The 24,061-nt window shown below is 38.5% G+C and overlaps 2 protein-coding genes across 2 annotated transcripts; one reads left to right on the top strand and one right to left on the bottom strand.

Moving 5' to 3' along the window:
• Positions 1-127: 127 nt before the first annotated feature.
• On the bottom strand, positions 128-5,160 carry LOC148215262 (vomeronasal type-2 receptor 26-like). The gene is made up of 2 exons (XM_088143964.1): positions 4,569-5,160; positions 128-1,038 (listed from the first exon to the last, which is right to left on the bottom strand). Exons 1-2 carry the CDS (start codon positions 5,158-5,160, stop codon positions 128-130), a joined length of 1,503 nt encoding a protein of 500 aa, XP_088000090.1.
• A 10,593-nt stretch (positions 5,161-15,753) lies between these two features.
• LOC148215261 (vomeronasal type-2 receptor 26-like) lies at positions 15,754-21,108 on the top strand. Its single transcript, XM_088143963.1, has 5 exons — positions 15,754-15,897; positions 16,751-17,602; positions 18,491-18,727; positions 19,367-19,493; positions 20,213-21,108. The coding sequence occupies exons 1-5, from the start codon at positions 15,754-15,756 to the stop codon at positions 21,106-21,108; spliced, it is 2,256 nt and encodes a 751-aa protein (XP_088000089.1).
• The last annotated feature ends 2,953 nt before the right edge of the window (positions 21,109-24,061 follow it).

Below are 24,061 nucleotides of genomic sequence, written 5' to 3'. Positions count from 1 at the left end.
TTTATCCTGAGTTCTAATCTTGAAAATTCAAGAGAGGTTACGTGTTAGTAAATGTTACTGGAATAGATGTGATTCCTAATACTTCCCCATACCTGCTGCAGAATAGGAAACAGCCATAGAATTTATATTATTCTGTTTGTTTTTTTCCTCTTTTCAGCTGTTCTTTTTTGTTCAGATCAGGCCTCAACAAAATGATGTAGCATTTGGGAGAAAAGATACAAATCAGTAGCCCAGCGCTAGAAGCTATAATGGAGAAGATCTCCACAGCAACCATATATTTTCCCTTCGTACTCAGGTATGTTGGAATAAAAGACAACCAAACACTGCAGAAGACCAACATGTTGAAAGTGATAAACTTGGCTTCATTGAAAGCATCAGGCAATTTCCTTGCTAGGAAAGCCAGTGTGAAGCTGACAATAGCAAGGAAGCCCATAAAGCCCAAGACACAGTAGAACATCAAGACAGACCCTTCGTTACACACCAGAACTATTTCTTCTGTGACTGAATTCATGTCAGCATCTGGGAATGGGGGAGAGGTTGACAGCCAGGTCGCACAAATAATTCCTTGAATAAATGAGCAGCCCAACACAATAAATATGGCTAATCTTTTCCCCACCCATTTGGTCATCTGGGACCCTGGCTTGGTGGCCATGAAAGCCAGAACCACAATGATGGTTTTAGCCAACAAACAAGAAATAGCCACGGAGAAGATGATCCCAAAGGCAATTTGACGAAGGACACACGTCACCTTGGAAGGTTTGCCAAGAAATAACAAAGTACAGAGAAAAGACAACAGGAGAGCAATAAGGAGAATGTAGGTGAGATTCTGGTTGTTGGCTCTGACTATGGGAGTGTCCTGATGTTTGATAAAGATCCAAAGGACTGCAGCTGTGAGCATAGAAAAGAAAAAAGCAGAACTGGCTAAAACCATCCCCAAAGGCTCTTCATACATCAAAAATGTTATAACTTTTGGAAGACAAGAATCCCGATTCCCATCTGCGTATTGATCTTCTGGACATTGGAAACAGTCATCCGTGTCTGGAAAATTAAATAGCCAATTACAAATTGCAATGAAATATGCAAATGACATGTTCCATTGTTAAAAAAGAGGGCTGTTTAAGTCTACATTAGCACATTTCCAATAAAGTTACATTTCCATGATCTTTGCTGTAATACACACTGCTTTGTATGGATGCTGGATTTAATTGAGTGAGCTGAATCCATCTTTCATTAGGTCATGATCACTTTCCTTACTGGATTCATATGCCAAATATAACAGCTAACCTTGAGCATTTTTCTAAAATATTCAGTATTGTTCTGGCTCAAATACTATAGAGTTGTATTTTCTGGGAAATATCTATACTATAACTCTTACCTTCCCTGTTGGAAATCTTCCCAGGTGGACACTGAAGACAATTATAGCAGCAAAATCGCTTCCCTTCTATTTTGCTCCTTGTATAACCTGAATGGCATTTATTATTGCAGAGAGATAGAGGCTGGACCTGTTCATGGAGGAGAAAGAAAATGCCTTTTCTTTATGAAAAAATAATATTTAATGGTTACACCAGATTTAGAAGTATCATTTTACTTTGCTTGCTTACCTGCTGTCATGTGTGGTCTGCCTTTTGTTTCAGTTTAATAGCAAGAGAGAAAGATGCCTTCAGATGGAGAGAGAACTCAGACCTACCAATACTAAGGACTCCATAGCATTAAACAAGGACTATAAGTTATGCAGGTGTTCGCAAACTGGATAGATTTTTGTTCTGCTTTCTTTTTCTATGAAATCCAAATTGCTGCAAGAAAACTTTCCTTGTTACCCACTGAAGCTTTGTGTAAGCTTTGAATGTTTGATTCTGAACTTTTATTTGACCAACTTATTTTATTCTGTGAGAGCTGGCAAAAATGTTCTCTTCTATTTCTGAGTCAAATTGCAAAAAAGCTCTTCCATAAATGTCCCCAACCTTCCGTTCATACGCATATCTTACAAGGCACCCAAGGAATCACCCATTGGAATGGTTACCCAGATGTGCTGGAAAATCTTTAGGGACCTTGTCATTTCTGAAATACTGTGTGTCTGAACATAATTGCTGTCTGGGAGTATGGAATGAAGAGAACTCATAGAATGGTGAAATGATGTCTATCCACAAGCCAAAATGTAACTGGACCATACCTGGTTAAACCTCCTTGGCCATATAATAGCATCCTCATCGATGGTGAACATTACTTCTTGGGAATCCATGGGGTTTGCTCTTCCAACTCTGACTTTCAGAAAAGAGAAGTTAGGGAATGTGATCCAATTGATAATATCAAATCCAGTCTCTAATTCTCCCTTTTGGTTGAAAGAAATTGTTTGCCCAGCAGTATTGTTGAATGAGATGTTTCTCATAAAGTGGTTGAGCTAGATTTGGAAGAAAGTCAAGTGAACAGAGATGTATCAGTGGCCACTCAACGCTTTTAAGCATTACCTGATTACTAAGAGGCAGTGCAGTGCCAAGAAATAGGCCCCTCTCTGGGATGAAGGAGTCATGAAACTTCTGGTATGAAAGAATGACATCACAGCTCTCATTCTAGTCAGAGAGTTCAAATAAGGAAAGGGTATCCCACTCATAAACTGTTAACACAAAGAGGTAACCTTCATTCCCCTTTCAAACTGATCAATAATAAGGCTTTTAAAGCTGAAAGCAGGAAGTTTAGGTAACGTAATAAAAATGCTAATAAATATATAGTGTTATTACTAGTGCTATTAGTAATTATTATTATTATTAATAACATTTAAATTGTTTAATTGTAACATTGTTGATTACAATTGTTATTAATAAATGTTATTTATAGTGTTATTAATAAATATATAGTGTTAAAATGTTAATAAATAAATAGTGCTAATCATGATTATAATGATGTGGCAATCAGAGCACAAAGATGTACAGTAAAACAATTAACACACATTATAGACCTAAATATCAGGAGGATGAAAAAAATTAAGGAATAAAAAAATACAATTTTCAGTTCCTTTGGGAACGATTAACATGCCCAGGTGAATAGAGGAGTGCAACATTTCAGCCACTTCCCTTATACTCTAAGAGTTCTCAAAGATGACCGTTAGCCATTCTGAGGTCACATCCCTTCCTTTCACACTCTAGGACGTAATCCATCCATCCTCAGCCCCTTACAGCCTTTCAAAGCAGCTAGGTGTTCTCTCACCACTGCCTTGTCCAATTTGATCTGCATATCTCTTCTGTTCCTCATGATGCAGCTTCTGGCAAGTTGGACTACTTTTTTTTTCCACAGGGAGGAGGCAGATGCAAAATAGGAATTCAGCAGTTCAGTCTCCTCCCTGTGGTCTGTCAGCATCTTGCCATTTTTTCCAGCCAGCAGAGTGATTATTTATTGACTTTTCTTTTCTCCCCCATATACCTAAATAACCATCGTTCTTGTTGTTGTTACTGGTATTTTTGGTGTTCATTAGAAGGGACAATTTTGACCCTTAGTCTTCTTGCCTCCATCCTTGCAGATTGGGCTATTTCCTGATATTCTGCTTCTGTTTTTGACCCTCTTTCCATTTTTTTTTTTAACTTGTGCTTTTTGTTTCTCAGTTTCTCTGGAAGCTCCTTATGCTATCATCTTGACCTCATCAACTATCTCCCATTTGTCTTTCTCCTTTGCATTGCTTCCATTTGGGCCTTAATAATCCCATTTTTTAGAATTTAGAGTTCAGCCTCCTCCCTGTAGTCTGTCACCTCTTGCCATTTTTTCCAACCAGCAGACTAACTATTTATTGTCTCCCATATACCTAAACAACAGTGGTTGTTGCTGCTGTTATTTTTGATGTCCATTACAAGACTCAGCTAAGTTTGACCCTTAGCCTTCTTGCCTCCACCATTTCAGACCTGGGCTATTTCCTGATATTCTGCTTCTGTTTCTGACCCTTTATCCATTTTTCAAACTTGCCCTTTTTGGTTCTCAGTTTCTCAGAAAGCTCCTTATGTTACCTTGTTGGCCTCATCAACTGTCTCTCATTTGTCTTTACCTTTTGCATTGCTTCCGTTTGGGCCTTAATAATCTCATTTTTCAGAATTTCTCAACCCTTCTGAACTATTTTTCCCTTCAGGATCTCCATCCATGGAATCCCTCCTACTTCTTCTCTTAGGGTGTTGAAGGCAGGTGTCTTGAAGTCTGGAACACTAATCTGGCCACCTTCGGTTGTCCCTGCCTGCAATAGAGGGAATTCTAGGATCCCATAGTCCCCCTCTCCCAGGGTTCCTACGGCTTCCACCCCTTCAGCTGTTTTTGTTTTTACTGTTAGCAAGTATCAAGCCCAGTATAGCTGATCACCTAGTTCCATCCTCCACGTTTTCAATAATGAATAAGAATATGAACCATTATTTCATATTTAGCCTGCATACATGTCCACATAAAACATAAATTGCAGAAATGAGATCAGTTCCTTTCTTGGAGCTGGAAGAAATGCTGGAACCTAGAAACCTTTTTGAAAACAGATGTGTAGGGAAAATGTCCCTGTTTTGAAAACAGATGTGTTTGAAGAGTCTCCAGTTTCTCCTCTCCAGTACAGGGGAACTCATCCTCCTCCTCCATTCCAGAGGTGGAGAAGGAACATTCAAATGCATTTTCCCAAAAGATCTTGATGAAACTGTCTTCCTTTTCCAATAGAGGGTTTCTCATCTGAACAAATTCCTGGAATCCCAACACCTTTTCAGAATGAATTACAAAAGATAAAGCACCATGGAGGAAGCCTAGGTCACTATCTCTTAGAAAGGGAAGTGATGAGAAATCCATCTCAGGTGTCATGATCCAGACTTTATTTGTTTTCTTTAGTGGTGCATCATCAGACTGCAGATTGATGAAAAGTGTCAAAACGATCATTTCCTCAATTTCACCATAAACTACTACTACATTAACGGTGCTAGTCATAGCCACCTTGTACATATCAAGGCCCATTTCAATCAACTCAGCAATGCGGTTTGAATAATGAATTATTGGAAATGTTTCAACAAAGGCTGAGCAGATCCCTCTCTGGGCAAACATGGGAACCACACTTTGTAGGAACTTCTCAACATTGTCATTTTCCATAGACAGGACCCCAATCCACATCCATCTGAAATGCAGCAATAATTGACAAATGCCCTTGTACTGATGGTCCATATTTGGGAACAACTGTTGGTATAAAACCACCTAGTTTTTTGTATTACTTTCTGGAGCTGAGCCATATATTAGCTAAGAAAAATAAATATTTAGGCCATTGAGCAAATGAAACAAGTTGTTTACATTTTAAAAATTTGGTTTGTAGTTGCACTATTTCTCCATTTTAACCCTCAAAATAAAAATGAAGATCCAATCCATATTTCAGGAATTCATCTATATTTAACATTCATTTTCAGGGCATACTAACAGACCAGGAAGTTCAGAATCTACCCAATCTTTAATGAAAGTATAGACTAGGGGAAAAAATGGTGAAATCTGTCCTTAAATGTACATGGAAATCGGTATGCTGTCACTCTCAAGGCTGAACTGCATTACAGTATTGACCTATGGTACATACTTGGACCAGAATTTCCTAGTATCTACACCATGCAAATTTCATAGAAAGTGAACATAAAGTGTTCTGTGCCTAAAGCAATGTTTGTAACATATTTCCTAACTCTTGGGTTTCCAATGTTATATTGCAACAACAATACAAGAATTTCTCTTACAGTATATTAGATACAATTGATGCGAGATTTCCACTAAGATCTTATTTCTCTGTCCGTATTAAAGCAAAAAACAAAAATAAAAAGTTAAAACTGCCCAATATCTCATTTTCTATATATCGTTTCCCACATTCCTCTCTCAGTCTTGTCTTTCAATAGAGTTCATGGGAATTGGAATGGCAAAGTGGTATATTCTCCCTTTAAATATTCCTTCTACACTGCAGTCCTGAGGATACTCCACCATTTTAGCAACTGTTTCCCTTAAAGAAGGGGGAAAATGACAGCATTATTCATTGGGAAGGCTTAGCACACCCATGAATCCTCTAGTCCCCCAACCTCCGAACAGCAAAGAAACAGAATAGTTAAAGTCCAAAAGCCAGGGCATGAATACTTCCATAAAAAGAAGAAAATAGTAGATAGACTTTTACCTACTTGGTGTATGCTCCATAGAAACACCATACCTGTGGCATCTTGTACAGGGACAGGATGGTAGCCATGTGGAGACACACTTCAGAAACAGGTCCTCCAATGACTGCTATTGGCCTGTTCTGCCTATCACACTTGTAGTTAGGGATGAACTAGCCCTTTGTAGAGAAGAGTTCCAATGAAGCGTGATAGGTCCAGCTTGGATTGAAGTAGCTATTGTAGACATGGAAACCCAGGGTATGATTTAATAAAATATGGGCATTTGTATTGATCTCCTTGATGGCAAATTCTAATGCCAAGATGTGCTGGTAGATTGGAGTCATGACCCTGGAATGGGAATGATATATTCTGTTAACATGCATTCAGTAAAACAATCTGCTAATATGCTTCCTTTCAGGTGAATATGATAAACTATCATTACGATCTATCTATCTATCTATCTATCTATCTATCTATCTATCTATCTATCTATCTATCTATCTATTTAAAATAGCCTGGAAAAGGACAAATTTCATATTCTTTGAATAACTATCTCTGCTAAGAATAATTTTTGCCTCAACATTCTTCTAGTTCATATTCCCTCATGTAATAATCTTTTTCTGATTTCCTTTTTCAACTGCAATCATTTATTGTTGCTTTCCAAAAGGATAGAGGTGCAAATTTCAGAATGACAGTCATGCAATTTCCTTTAAAACTTTGCTTGCATCAATTAAAATGCATACATAATGGTTTTTTGTTTTTTGTCTTTTTGAGAAACTTGAGAAATACATGCATTTCAGATGGAAACACAAATCACTGGAGTAGTTCTAAGGCTTCCTTGAGAATGTGCTTGACACAATGAGCAGTTTGCTACAACACCCAGTTTGCAAAATCCAACTCCCATGAGTAAGAGCTGATACTGAAGAACCCATCCTTTACCAGGGAAAACTGTTAGTTACACAACGGATTTATGCACTGAACATAAAGCTTAGACCAGTAATGAACAGGACCCCTTTTCATCTTAAGGAGATTATGTATATTCCCAGTTCAACCATTCCTTTAAAGTACTTCTGCTTTAGGAACATTCTAGCCTAACAGTATCTTATCACATAGCTCACAAACGTTTGTCCTCTTTCCTATGTTCTATTTTTTTTTCTAATACAAATTGTTTCTGTGGAATTCTTGGTTATTATCACATAATTAGGGGGGAAGGGGGGGCAACTGAAAGATTTCTTCTCAGCATAGCTGAAAGGTTGTCTCAGCAGAGCTGAGTGGGTGAGGATTATGAAGAAGGAACAAGAAGAGAAGGTGATGATGGAGGAGGAGGTGGAGGATGATGAAGATGCCACCCACCAGATACTGGAGCTGAGGCTAATGTGAATGTAAAAATAGGCCTAAGAATTCAAAATAATCTGTTTTATGCATGTGTCTTTAAAAAACTTACACAATGTCCTCAAATAGTTCTTTGGAAGGACGTTTTTGAAAGTTTATCATCATATAGAAGATGTAGATCTGAGATAGAAAATCCACAACAATGAGGTCTCCTGACTGATATTGCTTGTGAAGGAAAGGCAGAGGGTCACTGATGCTACATTTCACTATGGGAATATCACACATCACTTGAGGTACGAGCACTAAAACCAAAGTTCTAATTATCACCATCTTGAATAAAAATGTTCTTTCTGTAAGTCTACATTATCCTTCATTAAATATTTTTCTACTTTTCCTTATGGCTATGGCAAGTCTCCAGGGCAAAGAGGTGAAGTTGAAATAGTTATGTGTGAATTGATAATTACGGCAGAATAGTCATCAATTCAGAATCAAAGTCATAGGAGACGTTCCACCTTAAAAAAAAAAAGTTTTTCACCACAGCAGTCATGACCTCTGGTCTTCCTCACTGTCATGGCAAGAGATAGAGAAGGTGTAATTAGTGACAGCAATAAAAAAAAAAAAACCCTTATGTCTAATGACAACTTTAGAAAACTTTCCATTGACAATTCTGTCAATGACACAGTGTGATGTCCTATGATGTCCTACACCAGAACCTTTGACCCTCTTAGGGTATCATAGTCATGACCCACCAACTTGTCTTAAGCATTCTCCACTTTGCTACTTCTGCACTTTTTTGTTCTCATCTGGATTTGTGTGAGCAGGATGGGTGAAGATGGGGACAAAATGGTGCTGCATGAAGCATTGGCTCTCTTGCGAGTCTGCCCTCCAAAGTGGCGACTTCCCCGACTTCATTATTTATGTGCTCCAAAACATATTCAAATCATTCTTGAAGTCATTTTTGTTGGAATCCACTATCATAAGTAACAAAAAGAAAATATAGCATTGCAACCAGAAGAGCTGTGTCAAGCAGATAGTTTAGGGAGTGGATCAAACTCATTAGCCAGTTACTCAGTCAACATCAGAGAAGATGTTACACTCCTCAACCCCAGAGGTGGTATTCTTTGGAGCTTTGGAATCTGACAATGTGTGCGGAATACTCTGGAATATGAGCTTTGCCATCCCTAGGGTAGAACCATGCCCAGATGAGTATTTTGGGCAACGAGGTCTGTGTGTCCTGCTATTATTGCCATAAAAATAGGAAATAAATCAAATAAATGATCTGGACAGGAAAATGGATCAAGATGGCTCAACAACAATGCTTCATCCTTTCTCCACCCACCATGAACTGACCAGATCAAGTTTTGCTTATTGAGCAGAGTTCCTATGGGATATTTTCCCTGGATTCTTCAAAGCTCTTTCTGTTTGCCTAAACTTATAGTGCTGTGCAAAAGTTTTAGGCAGGTGTGAAAAAATGGTGTAAAGTAAGAATGCTTTCAATATATATATTGTAATTGTTTTATGTTTACCAATTTACAAAATGCAAAGTCAGCAAACAGAAGAACAATCAAAATCTAACCAATATTTGGTTTGACTACCCTTTGGCTTCAAACCAGCGTCAATTCTTACACTTGCACACTTTGTACACTTGCACATAGTCAGGGATCTTGTAGGATTAGTCAGTTGTATGATTAACCAATTATACCAAGCAGGTGCTAATGATCATCAATTTCATATGCAGGTTGAAATGTGGTCATTAACTAAAACAGAAACAGCGGTGTCTGAGGCTTTAAACTGGGTGAGGAACAGCCAAACTCTGCTACTAAGGTGAGGTTGTGGAAGATAGTTTGATGTCACAGGTCATATACCGTGGCAAGACTGAGCACAGCAACAAGACACAAGGTAGTTAGACTGTATCAGCAAAGTCTCTCCCAGGCAAAAAATTTAAAGCAGACTGGGGTTTCAAGATGTGCTGTTCAAGGTCTTTTGAAGAAGCACAAAGAAACGGGCGACGTTGAGGACTGTAGACGCTGTGGTCAGCCAAGGAAACTTAATGCAGCAAATAGAAGACACATCATGCTTAATTCCCTTCGACATAGGAAGATGTCCAGCAGTGCCATCAGCACAGAACTGGCAGAAACCAGTGGGATCCAGGTACACCCATCTACTGTCCGGAGAGGTCTGGCCAGAAGTGGTCTTCATGGAAGAATTGCAGCCAAAAAGCCATACCTCTGACATGGAAACAAGGCTAAGTGACTCAACTGTGCACGAAAAGATAGGAACTGGGGTGCAGAAAAATGCCAGCAGGTGCTCTGGACTGATGAGTCAAAATTTGAAATATTTGGCTGTAGCAGGAGGCAGTTTGTTTGCTGAAGGGCTGGAGAGCGGTACAATAATGAGTGTCTGCAGGCAACAGGCAAGCATGGGGGAGGTTCTTTGCAAGTTTAGAGGTGCATTTCTGCAAATGGAGTTGGAGATTTGGTCAGGATCAATGATATCGTCAATGCTGAGAAATACAGACAGATACTTATCGATCATGCCATTCCATCAGGGAGGCGTGTGATTGGGCCCAAATTTATTCTGCAGCAGGACAAAAACCTCAAACATACAACCAATGTCATTAAGAACTATCTTCAGTGTCAGGAAGAACAAGGAGTCCTGGAAGTGATGGTTTGGCCCCCACAGAGCCCAGAGCCCACACAACATCAGGTCTGTCTGGGATTACATGAAGACACAGAAGGATTTGAGGCAGCCTACATCCACAGGAGATCTGTGGTTAGTTCTCCAAGATGTCTGGAACAACCTACCTGCTGAGTTCCTTCAAAAACTGTGTGCAAGTGTACCTAGAAGAATTGATGCTGTTTGGAAGGCAAAGGGTGGTCACACCAAATATTGATTTGATTTGGATTTCTCTTCTGTTCGCTCACTTTGCATTTTGTAAATTGATAAATATACACAATTACAATATATGTTTTTGAAAGCTTTCTTACTTTACAGCATTTTTTCACACCTGCCAAAAACTTTTGCAGGTTTTAGCCTTGAAAAGAGCTGTGCAAAGAAAGAAATTCAAAGGGCTCATGAGTTGATGAGCACAGGTGAGAGCAAACATAAAATTTGTCAACAACCCTTTGAAAAAGTTGGATATTTGCCCCAAAGAGAATAATTTGATTGAAAGAGGTGCCCAGAGATGTGACCCTTTTTTCCCTTTCAGTTCAGTATCTTAGATTCCTAGGTTTGAATGAAAAAATAAACTGATTTTTGGCTTAAATTTCACTGAATTGTATAATTATACACATAAGGTGACTTTGACAGACTTGGAGGGTAGTTGCATCTGGCCATTACTTCTGTTTATTCAATACAGAAACACCCCAAATATTTCTTGGTCCACATTCTATGCCCAACACTGCAGCAGGTCTTCGACAAAGCAGAGAAACATGGGCAAACATCAACATGCTATAGGTAGAGTGTGCAATTCAGAACATGAAAAGGAATTTTACAATGGTGGAATGAGAAGAAATGGGACATTTCACATCTGTAAGTATGTGAAGGGGGAATGATTGACATATCTATGAGCTGTACCTGATTTAAAGCCTTGGACCATTTGATCGCATTTTCAGAAATGGTGAATACTTTGCCAGGGGCATTATGTGGAAAACCCTTTTATTTTGATTTTTTTTAAAAAAAATAATAAGATAAAACATTAAAAATTGGACATTAGAGGGAACTAGAGGGAACTAAAGATTACAATTAAAAGAGAAGAACACTCAAGCTCAATTTACAATTAGTGAATGAAGCAAAATATTTTAACATTGGGCATATTGAAGGATATTTTTGAAACATGGTCCTAGAAATTAGTTTCAATAGTATCTGCCTCTATAGGTAGATGGTGCCAAAAAGATGTAATGGAAGAAGAACAAATTCTTCCTGACAAGATCAAGACTGACTTGAAGTGCATTTGAAAGTGGAGGTTACAGGAATGACATGGTAAAAGACGTTACACTGGACATACAAAAGAAACCAGCTGATGTTTTAATAATTAAAAGGGATATACAAACAAGAAACCAAAAGAGTGACCTGAATCATTTTTCTATATTGGACTTATGAAAGAGACTTCACAAAGCTTTGAAGAATCTTGTGAGAAGGGATGAAGAAGAAATGAAATGAAATCAAGTTCTACAGCATTATCTGAATGGAGTAGAGATTAAGACTGTTAGAAGTAAAGGAAGGAATATTACGTTTATCTATTTGATCCAGGTTTAAATAGATATGTTGTAATTTCTGGTAACTCTTAATGGATTTTGCTTATACCAGGACTGAAATGACAATGCTTTATGGATTTTTTTTATAGATAAGAGATGGGATATGGGAAGAAGAGATCATTTGTGTAATTTAAGAGGAGGTAAAAAGTTACTAAAATTGTTTATTCTTGTTATGATGGTTGGAAGTCACTTCTTTATATATTTCTTTTCTTTTTCTTTATTATGTCCTTACTTTCTTTTCTTCTTTTCTTTGTATTCTTTACTTTTTTACTTCTCCCTTTCTACTTTTTATTCTTTCTGTTGTTTAACTTTCTTTTGGTTTATACTAGTTTTTACTATTGTAATTATAATCTTTAATAAAATTAGGTGAAAAAAAACTGAAAGATGTATCGGAAGAGTCTTTTCACAGAGTAAAAAATATCTTGGGCCCCTCAAGCCTCCTGGGAACTCCTTCAAAAGAACTTCAGTGACCACCGAGAAAGCTCCACCTTAAATAACTGTCAAATGAGCTCATGGCAACTCTATATTGTCAGATTATCACAAGAAATGTTGAGGTGCATAAACAGAGATTCATTCTACAAGCTTCCCTGCACTTCAACTTTGTGGGCTTTGAATCTTCAAAGTCCACAAAGCTGAAGTGCAGAGAAGCTTGGGATTTCATCTAAAAATGAAATTTCAGCCAGCATAACACTTCAGCTCATATGCTATACATTCCCTTTCCATTTCATTCTTTTCATACAGCTTGTAACCCTTGAGTGGCTTATTCTTGACAGAGTCAATAAGAAGACTAATGACTAACCATCAACCATATAATAATCTCAACAACTACAAAAAATGAAGTTGGGGGAAACTGCAGTGGAGAAGAGAACTTAGAACACTTCTTAAGTATCTTTTTGAAATGGGCATTCATGTTTAATTTTTATTTTCACTTTTCCATGTCTAATAAAATATATTTATAAAACGTCTGGTGGAAGACTGCAAGAGTCAACTTTAGAGATCAGATAAATCTTTTTGATGAGCTGCATAGATCAACAACATTACACTGGTGATTCTCTTCTGTATAATTTTGCACTCAAGGAAGTTCTACAAGTTACTTGTACAACTCCCTAGAGAATCCAAATAATCAATAACAAAACACTGAAGCAGGACTAATTAACTGCTATTAATATCTATTCTGAGCTAGGACAGAGACGGACAATATTTTATCTGTTTGATTATATTTATTATTACAGCTAGACATCCAAGTATTTACTCAAGTCAGCATGTCCAGCTCAACAAGGAAGGTATATGTGTCAGAAAATCTTGAAGAAAGATCTACGTGTAAGATGGGGATGTTCGTGGTTTCAATACTAATGATACTGATGTTTGTAGAAACCTATAACAGTCCTCCTGTGAAATGCCCTACAAGCCACCCTGTTTCTATTCTTCACAAACATTACCATCCTGGAGACTTTATCATTGGTGGCATTCTCTCTCAGATCTATCTATTTTCCACTCCAGCAACCTTTGAAAGAAATCCCTCTTTTGAGGTGTTTGACAATATCATGTAAGGCTTTTCATGTTTTCCCGTGATTTGTAAGCACATTACATCTCCTGGCAAGCCCCTGTCTAACGGTCAAGTGATGAGATTCTTTCTGAATTAACGGGGCCATTATTGCATCATAGTCTGTCATTGTATGCCTACTGTAAAGAGTATAACAATAGGGAGACTTAGGAGATTGATTGAAACATAGAGTATGGGGAGCAATTCTGTCTCAAAATCCCCTTTTTCTTTTCATGCCAGGTAAGTTAAAGGAAAATTTAATAGAAACAATGCAGCAACTGCTCCTTGCTGGAACACAGCCCCATTGAATCCAGGGTTTGCAATAGCGTTCATTCAGAACATTTTAAGTAGCACACAATTAACCCCAGGAGCGGACTGATTAAGCGAGATAGAGTTTTCACCATTTTAAAAATTTATTTCCAGGGTTAAATAATTATGTAGCTATTCATGGAAATATGCATATTTTTGCTTTCAGCTATTATCCCAAATAAATCAAACTTGTAAGCTTCAGTCTCATTCATGCTTCAACCATGCTATGATTGAGCAAAGATTGATACTCAAAGTTATTAATACCTTAAAAGGCAATATTTAGCACTAAGTATTCCTCTAACGCTGATAAACGGCTTGCAGTTTTCTTTTGCATCCAAACATCCCTATTCAAACTAGCTTGCTCTCCTTTGGGGTTTTCAAATGTATTGGCTCTTTTGCACTCAGAGTGTTATGCAAAGGAGTTCATGTGTGAGTTTTTGCTTAAAGGACTTGTTACAGAAAGGCACCTCCAGTCATTTCATAGCCTTCTCTCTTCTAGCATTGTGGAAGTAAACATTAGAAGGTTTAATATTCCAATATTTAGGGTGTTACAAAACATGGAAGCTTCATTGAAGTGTTAACTAAGGAGGCATGAACCTTGAAAGAATCAGGAACAAATAGTCATGCTCAGAAGAATTACCCACAAAGGAAGACTAATAAAGGGAATAATTACAACTTAAGGAATCTTCTTACTGAGAAAAATAACAGCAGATTTCTCTGGATGGAAAAAAATGAACCTAAATTGCTTGGCCAGGTGGAATTGCCTTCATTCAAATGAACATTTTACAAAAACTCAAATTTCTTTTTCCAATGATTTGAGTACATTTTGATAACAAGGTATTAGGTCTAACGACTTAATGAACTAGATATGGTCTAATAAAAGAGCAGGATTAAATTCAAGATTCTACAGGGTTCAAATGAGCTTAGATTAACCCTTCCAAGCACTAAATTATTATGCTTATTATTACTGCTTATTATGGATCTCAGAGTGGGTGGTATCCCTTTGTGTGTTAGGGTTTTTCTTAATAAGGTACAGAACACAGACACAAAGACTTTTTTAGTGTGCAAAATTAAACTCCTGTCTTATTCTACTATCTATTTCTATTCTTACTTAACCTATCAATATCTATGTTCTATTTCTACGTGCCTATTCCTATGTTCGAGGCAAATGTTTTCCTATCTGAACTATTGCTTAGCGGTTTAAATCTTTTCCTTTTCCCCCAGGTCTTCAGCTCTTGTGGCCAATCTCAGTCCACTTTGCATGTGAAAACCCTTCTCTCCCTTTGTAGACTTGCAAATGGGCTTTGAGGTCCCCCCCTCCCGCCCAGCACTCATAGTCCCCTGGTTCTGGTTTGTAGAGCTCTGCCCTGGGCTGCTGCACGGAGGAGGCCTGGCTCGGTTTGCAGGCTTGCAGATTCTCGGCAGGCTCTTTGCTCCCCCATTTCTCAGCTCTGCCTCTCAGCGGTCTTGCAGCTCCAAGAACTGAAGTGTTCTCTTCCTATCTGAAGCCTACTGCTGAAGTGGTTGTCTTTGCACTGGAGGCTTTCTCTTTCCCAAGGCTCTGCTGTCTCCCTGGCTTAACCCTTCCTTGGCACAGCCAGGCACATGCTGGCTTTCAGTCCCCTTTTCATAAAAGAAACTCTCCAATGAAGGAGAGCGTGGGGCTGCTTGGACCCTCCTTTCCACGTAGCACCAAACTCTGGATCCCAGGAGAGAAAAATTAGTTGCTCACTCCAGGTGGGGAGTTCACCCTTCTGCAGCTTGGTTACCACGACAGAACGGGCAAAGCTTCCAGGTGGCTTGAATAAATATCTCTAGGTCGACAAAGCCAGAAACAAGCAATCTATGAGAACAGTTCATAATAATAAGTAATGTACTGAAAACCTGGGATAAATACAGAAAAAAATAAGTAGTCAAAATCTCTCCCCTCTTGTATTATTATTAAATGTTTATTCTTAGAAAGAAGAAATTTCCAAGAAATTTGTTCCATGGAGAGACAGTCATTTGTTTAGACTGTAAGATTTCATTATTCATAAGGCAGTCTTCTCATTGCAGTGTAGTAACTCAGAACTACCAGCATCTGCTGGCCTTGCAATTTGCTATAGAGACCATTAATGAAAGTCCAAGGATCTTACCTAATGCCACGCTGGGCTTCCATGTGTTGAACAATCATTTCCGGGCTAAGTGGACTTATTATGCCTCAATGGAACTTCTCTCCACACGGGACAACTTTATTCTAAACTACAAGTGTGATCGGCAGACTAACACAGCAGCGGTTATAGGGGGACCCAGTGCTGATGCATGTCTCTTCATGGCACCCATTTTGTCCATGTATAAGATTCCACAGGTGAGTTGGCCTCATGCAATATTGTTAAGCAAGCAATACTTTTGAGAAATGGCTTTGATACCATTATGGAGATAGGATGAAACTAAAAGAGGCAGGTCCTGATTCAAGAGCACCCTGTACCAGTACAGTTTTCACTCTTTACTGTCGATACTGGCTTATCAGCCAATGAGTTCCGATTTTCCTGCTCACATAGCTTAAATTCAAAAGCACATTTTCCCATTTCAGAGACTTTGAGCTCCCAAAGAATAACAGATATGTGCAACAGTTAAGGAAACCGGCCCATTTCTGAGAAAGAACAGATGATTTTGCAGGCTGTAATCAAAAATTGGTGACTGCTACTGTTCCAGGCAGTGGATCTAGATTCTGTTGGTTTGATGTTGAGGTTTTATGGCAACTTCAGTTACGTGTGACATTACAAAGGACCTAAACTAGACAGTAGGTTCTTCAGAATGTATGGGAATATTAATATAGATGATTGTATAGACATCATATGAAAAGTCCATTCAAACTTTCAATTAGCATAAAATTCTACATTCCCCACACACATATCAGTGGGAGAGAATTTAAGTCCTTCCATTCCTAGGGAAATGTCATGTATGAATATGTGATTACTTGGGGTTTATGTTACTGATCATGTCCTGAGAAAAGTTTCTTCTGTTTATTTCAGAGTAGGTAAATCCATGGCCATCCAAACCCCAAAGTATCACTGAATTTGAAAGAAGTCTGCACTGAAAAACAATTAATGCTTGAGCACATGCCTAGCAATTTAGAAATGGTGAAAGTACTCAAATTAATTGTATTCACAAAATATCTCAAACATATTTCCTTCTTGACTGCTTGCTGTATTCTTTAGTTGGCATATGGATGCTCTCCAGTGATGAGTGATAGAAACCAAAACGTGTTCCTTCGCCAGATATTTCCAGACGTCAGACAACAATATAAGGGGATTCTCCACTTGCTGCTACATTTCCAGTGGACGTGGATTGGAGTGATTTTCACTAATGATGAAAGTGGGGAGAGATTTGCAGAAAATGAGCTCCCCATATTTGCCCAGGGAGGTATCTGCTTTGACTTTATAGAAACATTTCCACAACAGAAGTTTTCAACTGCAATCTCTGAAATGGTTGCGGAGGGAGAGAAAACTACCAGAATCATTATAGGATCAACTGCTAATGTAGTCCTTGTGTATGGTGAAATTCAAACTATGGTGATTTTAAGGGTGATGCTTTATATGGCTGAATTCGAGGAGAACCTAATAAAACCCATAGTATGGATTTTCATAGCCCAGATGGATTTCACATCAATGTCCTTTCAACGAAGCTGGCCCTTGGACTTCATCCATGGTGCACTCTCCTTTGCAGTTCACAGTGAGGAAGTGCTGGGATTCCATCAGTTCCTTCAGCACTGGAAGCTCACATCTAAACAGGATCTTTTTTCCAGGGATTTCTGGAAAGAGGCATTTCAGTGTTCTTTCTCCAGTGCTGCTGGAGAAACAATGGCAGAAGAACTCTGCACTGGAGAGGAGAACCTGGAGCATCTTCCTGGGTCGATTTTTGAAATGAGCATGACCAGCCACAGCTACAGCATCTATAACGCTGTCCATGTCGTGGCAGAAGCTTTGCATGTGATGCACTTGTCTACAGTGAAACAAGGAGCAAGACGAGATAAGCAGAGGCAGCAACTTCTCAAGCAACAACCTTGGCAGGTAGTTTCCTGAGATCAATAATGCAGGAGAAAACACCTACACACATTTTTGGGAGCTCCAGGCACTTGAACACAGTGGTTCAAATTCTGACATCACTGCAGAATTTCGAATTTGTGTCTTGGCTGCCTTTTCACACCCAGTTCATAGCATTGCCTTAAAACAATGTGGAAGCTGATTGGCCATTCCTGATAAATGGAACGAAGATAATGAGGATGATCAACTTCATTTTTTAAAATATTTTTCCTTTTAAGGTTTTGTTTTTGTTTTTGTGTTCATAGCCTGGCAGGATAGATGAACAGGAAAGCCTTGCATAAAGTTGCTCATCTTCTAGCAAACTACTGAATATTGACATCTTTCCTTTCTCAGAATATATGAAGTTAACTCAGCCCTAACTTTGCATGGAGGATAGAGAATTAGAGCTTATTGTCTTTTATTTTACTTGTGAAATATTTATTGTGACCTGCCTGGATGGAAAGGTTATGATCGACTTGATATAAATCTTTAATCATTCCTGGCAGTGAAGGAGCATACATTATCCTAGAAAGCAATGGAAATAATTATTCTAGAGATTCAATTAGTATCTCTGTAGCCAGAGTAGGAGATTCCATTTGCTTAAAGTAAGTGACCCAGCCTAGAAGTAATCCCATACATTCCAGGGCAACAATTACTGCAAACAAAATTAAGATTGCCTAGTTCAACAGCAACAGAATCTCCAAAAGGAAAGCTGGAAAGAATGAATTGAAATTGGCTATTTGAAATATATAGGATAAATCTGTATGCCAGACTATTTGTTTTCACAGAAAGAATGCCATTAACATTCACTTTGATTGTAACTGTATTTATTTAATATGATTATGATGATGATTTGTTGACCTCATTTTCATGTAGCTTCACCACTACCTGAGAAGTGTTTCATTTAACAACAGTGTTGGAGAAACGCTTTCCTTTACTTCAAAAGGGGAACTGATCGCAGGATTTGATATTATCAATTGGATCACATTTCCAAATCAGTCCTTCGTTAGAGTCAAAGTTGGAAGAATGGCACCACAGAATGTCCCTGACAAAATATTCACCATTTATGAAGATGCGATCAAATGGCCCAAGGCTTTTAATCAGGTGGATCTCGTACTAAAACATGTCAATCATTTTCCCACCGTGTATTTATGGATGTTATATGTTTCATTGCTTCCCATCCCACCATTATAACTTTTTTTTCCGTGTTCTTAATTTAATTTCTGAATTACACAATCTGCAGCATGCAGGTTCTTTGCTTTCTTGAAGAGTTGCTGCAGGTGAAGAGTATATAGTGGGGATCGACAAATATTTGGCTTATTTCTGTATGTAAAGAACAGACTTAATGGCCAGATGCAACTATCCTCCAATTCTCACCGTACATGTATAATTGTACAATTCAGTGAAATTTAAGCCACGAGCTAATCTATTTTTTAATCCAACTTTGGATTCTGCTAAGGTACTCATCTGAAGGGGGGGAAAAGGTCACATCTGTGGGCTATTTGTTAAATCAAATAAATCTTTTGGGTGGAATATCTAGCTTCTTTCAGGGGTGTTGACAAATGTGATGTTTACACTCACCTGTGCTCATCACTTTATCATCTCTTTGAATTTCTTTCATTGCATGGCTCATTTCAAGGCTACCATCAATTAATATTTTTGTAAAAGGTCCCTGGGTATAATCTTTAGGCAGATACTTGCAATATCTGTTTTAGGAAGGATAAAAAATTCTCCTCTCATGTTTCTGGGCAGGGACACCCTCTTTCTCTGTGTAATGCCCATTGCAATTCTGGTTACAGTCGGACCAAGATTGAAGGGAAATCGTTTTGCTGCTACAATTGCCATCGATGCCCAGAGGGGAAGATTTCTAATCCAAAGAGTAAGAACTGCTGTAGCAAAATGTATTCATGTACAACCTGTCAGGTTCATATCATCCCCTATGTCTTGAGGAGTCACTAAAAAGGGTTGATTGAAGACTGAATATTTTGGGAGATCATGGAGTTTGAAGAGCAACTTGTGGGTCTTACTTTCTTTTCACTTTCACCAAATTCACATTTATCACATGTTGCTTGGAGAAAGCCTTTAAGTGTCTGTGGGAGAGGGCAAAAGACAGAAACTGCACCTTAATGTTATGACATAAAATGGCAACATAGATACTTGCGTCAAACATTGGGACACAAAGGTTGGAGCTTCACTCATGTGTCTTTCACCATTTCGGTGACTGTGGGGCATCTTTATTTTATGCCCACCTTGGCAGTTAAAAGCAGCAATATTATATTACATAAATTAAAAATATTAAAGTGTAATCAAATGTGGAAACTTATTTATTGTATCCTTTTATAATGATACAAAAAAACACCAAAATAAGCAAAGCTGTTTTAGGTTCTTAAATAAAAAGGAGAAAGGGAGCAATATTTGGTGACAACCCAAAAATAATGATTTATTCAGGTTCCTCTTAATGTGATCCTATGATCTGTGTTGTTACTTTTATTGTGTCTTTTTTCTTTCACAGCTGAGACTTATGTACAAAAATATATTATATATTTGTTATGCATACAGCTGTAGTCTGTGAAGTAGCTTCTTCTTCTTTTTTAACAGATGTAGATGACTGTTTTCAATGTCTGGATGATCAGCATCCCAACAAGGACCAGAATCTCTGCCTTCCAAAAACAATAAGCTTCCTGAAATTTGAAGAACCTTTTGGAATCACGCTCACTGCTTTTGCCCTTTTCTTCTCTTTCCTCACAGCTTTGGTGCTTCACCTCTTCATTAAGCACAGGGAGACTCCCATTGTCAAAGCCAATAACCGGAACCTCAGCTATGTTCTCCTCATTTCCCTCTTGCTTTCTTTCCTTAGCACTTTGCTCTTCATTGGACAACCCACAAAGCTTATGTGTCTCCTTCGACAAACAGCTTTTGGCATCATCTTCTCAATAGCCGTTTCTTCAGTTTTGGCCAAGACCATCATTGTGGTCCTTGCTTTCATGGCCACCACACCAGGACCTGGGATGAGAAAATGGTCTGGGAAACACCTGGCCAGCTCTGTTGTTCTTTCCTGCTCCTTTACTCAAGCCTTGATTTACAGTGTATGGTTGGTAACTGCACCCCCCTTTCCAGATGTTGACATGCACTCCATGATGGAAGAAATTATCCTGGAGTGTAATGAAGGATCTGTCACCATGTTTTACAGTGTCCTGGGCTTTCTGGGCTTTCTGGCTACCATCAGCTTCACGGTGGCCTTCCTGGCCAGGAACTTGCCTGACAGTTTCAATGAAGCCAAGTTTATCACCTTCAGCATGTTGGTCTTCTGCAGTGTCTGGGTGTCCTTTGTTCCCACTTATTTAAGCACAAAGGGCAAATACATGGTGGCTGTGGAGATCTTTTCCATCTTGGCCTCCAGTGCTGGCTTACTGGTCTGCATCTTTTTCCCAAAAATATATATTCTTGTACTGAGACCTGAGCTAAATAGCAGGAAGTACCTAAGGAGGAAATAGCATTAAAAATTATCTTATTGACTGCCTAATCCCAAAGTTGTCTACCACCATGATAGGTCCTCAAAAGAGGTACCGTTTTGGGTGCTGTCAGTACTAGAATTGGGGTTATGTTTCAGTGGCAAGACCTTTGAAACCTTTGTGGGTTTGCATTGTGGGGATGAGGATGGCATCCTTTTATTAATTATAGATCTTGTATTGTTTTTGTTATGTCATAAGTGATTGTTACATTCCTTTTTTAAAACCCTGGTACCGACTATGAATGTTTTGCTTCCCCTTTTAGTTAACCTCTCATTCCCTAGGGCTTGGTATCAGTCTTAGGACCACATCCGTGCCCCCATCGACTGTGAAAGAGAGAGTGAATGAAAGCATGAGGGATCATGAAACAGCTGATCCTCCCTGTTCAGAACCAGCAACCTGTTACATGAATCTATGAAGGTAAATAATCGATTCAGGAGAGAGAGAGAATCTGGCAAGGATAAACTCCAGAAGTCAGACATGAGCAGAGATCGCAAAATCAGATAAGTAAATCTGAATGGGAATTTAGAATCTCTGGGAGGAAAAGGGAGAGAAAAGAAAAGGAAAAGGAAAAAAAGAGAAAGAAGTCGATAATTTTCAAGCAAAGCATGAGTCGAAGGAAGCCCCACATGCAACACAGATTTGGATGAAGATCTGCAAACACACTTGTGAAAAATTACAGTCAGAAGCCCAAATGATCAGTAAGGAAGAAGTTAACAGTGACACAGAGGAGTGAGCTAACAGAGGCTGCAGGATCTGCAATTCCTCTTTCCCCTCCAAGTTCCTGGTCAAAATGAAACAAGGGGGGAAGACTGGAAACACCCCCATGGTTGAAGCAACAGGGGAAAGGCTAATTGGAATGTCTCTTTCATCAATGGATTGCATTTTGGGAGAGAAGACTGACTTTGTCAGTCAGTTTGTGAAGGTGCCTGGATCCCCATTGCCTGGCAGAGAATTGTTATGCAAAATGAGAGTGGAGAGCTGTGCTCAGAGTGGTCATTCCATAGACAGGGGAGTGGACAAATACTATGGATACCTTTCACAGGAGGAGAGGTGGTCACAGTGGGGCTCCATTTGCCTCAGGACTGCTGCAGGCCATTTGAGTGCAAATTGAGCAGAACCATCTCTGCCAAATGGACTTTTGTGTCCTGTGGGCTGATGTGGTTGAATGACAAATCACCCAGATGATGGTTCAAAAGACTAGGCCCTCCACTTCAAGGGAAGATCTGCTACTCCTGTCCTACTTCCAAAGGGGTGAGGATGACTTGACTCCAGTCTTGTGTCCTCTGGGGAGGAGCTGTGGGGAAGCAGAATGGGAGTGTGGGACCTTCGATCTTGCAGGCACTTTCACCTGTAAACCCCTCACCTGGTGGAGAAGGAAATGTAATCAGCTCTGACAGAACAGATCAGGTATTTGAGAGGGAGTTTACAGCATGGGGGGAAGCCTCTTGGGCTACCTGCTTTGTGAGTAAACCAGCTGCAGACAATGGAATCACAAAAACAACCAACAACATGAACAGCTAGCACAACTGATAACAGTCAACACCATCACAAATCAGCTAGACTGTTCCCTTTCAAAATCCTACATCAAGTTTACTTAAGAATATTCCTGTAGGCTTGGAACACTGGAAAGTTCCTGGTTCAACTTAAAATGGCTCAGAAAAAAAAAATCTGCTGGCACAAACTGGCAGAGATTTCTGGAAAATTATGGTAAACAATTGGCCAGAATGGCGAACTTTTAACTGTTGTCAAGAATAAGATGAAATAAAAAAATAAGACTACTTTCTTATTTCTTCTTTCAACTTCTGGATGAGATTTGTCCCTACAATCCAGAAGCAGATCGTACGACTTCTCCTTGTAATTTGGCAAAAATGACCCTATTGAGAGTACTCAAAGAAATACCAGGAAATCAATTGTTCAGAGCTCTGATGAAACTCATGATGCCTTTTACACCAAACATTGAAAGAACTTTGAAGCGTGCGCAACTTAGTGATAACAGAATGAGACATCAAAAAGACATTAAAGCTATAGCAATTTTCAATTTCAGATTTATTTTGTTCCTCAAAAATATTTCTCAACATAGAATAATAAGCCAATTGAAAAGATTAGGGCGATTATTGCAAGTCTATAATTTGAAACCATCAAAGCAAATAGAAGATTTTCCCAGCATAAACTACTAATATGGCATTAAACTCAGTATAATTAGTCTTTGTTTCATTTTAAAATATGTACGTAATAGAGCCATATATTTGTTTTTGTTTACCTGTCCCCCTGTTTTTTTCCATATCTTAATTAAAATTTATATAAATAAAAAGTAATACAAAACTAAAAAACCTACAAACAAAAAGAAAACAAAGAAAGAAAAAGAGAAAAAAGAAATAGAAAAGATGACTTCCCCCTCCCTCCAAACAAGTGTATGTATTAACAGTAACTTAACACCTTCTCTATTACTACTAAAACAAAAACAAAAAAACCTCTATCCCCTTTCTCATCCCTAAATAATAACAGAATCGTAAAAAAATATTTAGCAATCAGTCGAATCAGCAAAAGGATTAAGAGTGCCAATAATAATAAAGTATACATTTTAAGCTTCAACAAATAAGTCAATTTTGCATTTTAGCTTCTAAGTTTTTTTCTGAGAAGTGAAACCTAAATGATCTCTCCCCTTAACCATACAAAAGATCACTAATAATCACATATGTGTTTTAAGATAAACCAAATAAATTACTTTTACAGGTATAAAGCATTATCTTACAGTCCTGAGCAGAAAAAGAAAATTCAACAGTAACAATCCAAAATCAAAACATGGACAATTGAACCTTGATCTGATAAATCCACTTTGAATTTCTTTCTCTTCTTTTTGAAAGGCTCAGTCTTCAGTCTCCTCTCCAAATAAAACCCCAAATAACAATCTCTTATCATTCTCTTCCCATCTATT

The sequence above is a fragment of the Python bivittatus genome, unplaced genomic scaffold, assembly GCF_059951505.1.
Source record: "Python bivittatus isolate LINGU-HERP-01145 unplaced genomic scaffold, Pbiv_v1 ctg000430_np1212, whole genome shotgun sequence".
Taxonomy (NCBI): domain Eukaryota; kingdom Metazoa; phylum Chordata; class Lepidosauria; order Squamata; family Pythonidae; genus Python; species Python bivittatus.
This window is presented reverse-complemented; position numbering and strand designations above follow the sequence as displayed.

Bases quoted from the DNA above. Each gene is read 5' to 3' on its own strand.
- LOC148215262 (XM_088143964.1), bottom strand. From the start codon at position 5,160: ATGGACCATCAGTACAAGGGCATTTGTCAATTATTGCTGCATTTCAGA. The intron at 1,039-4,568 runs GTACTGGAGAGG...TTAATTTTCCAG, and splicing joins GGAGGAGGATGAGTTCCCCT to ACACGGATGACTGTTTCCAA.
- LOC148215261 (XM_088143963.1), top strand. From the start codon at position 15,754: ATGGAACTTCTCTCCACACGGGACAACTTTATTCTAAACTACAAGTGT. The intron at 18,728-19,366 runs GTACTAAAACAT...GTTTCTGGGCAG, and splicing joins CTTTTAATCAGGTGGATCTC to GGACACCCTCTTTCTCTGTG. The intron at 19,494-20,212 runs GTAAGAACTGCT...CTTTTTTAACAG, and splicing joins GAAGATTTCTAATCCAAAGA to ATGTAGATGACTGTTTTCAA.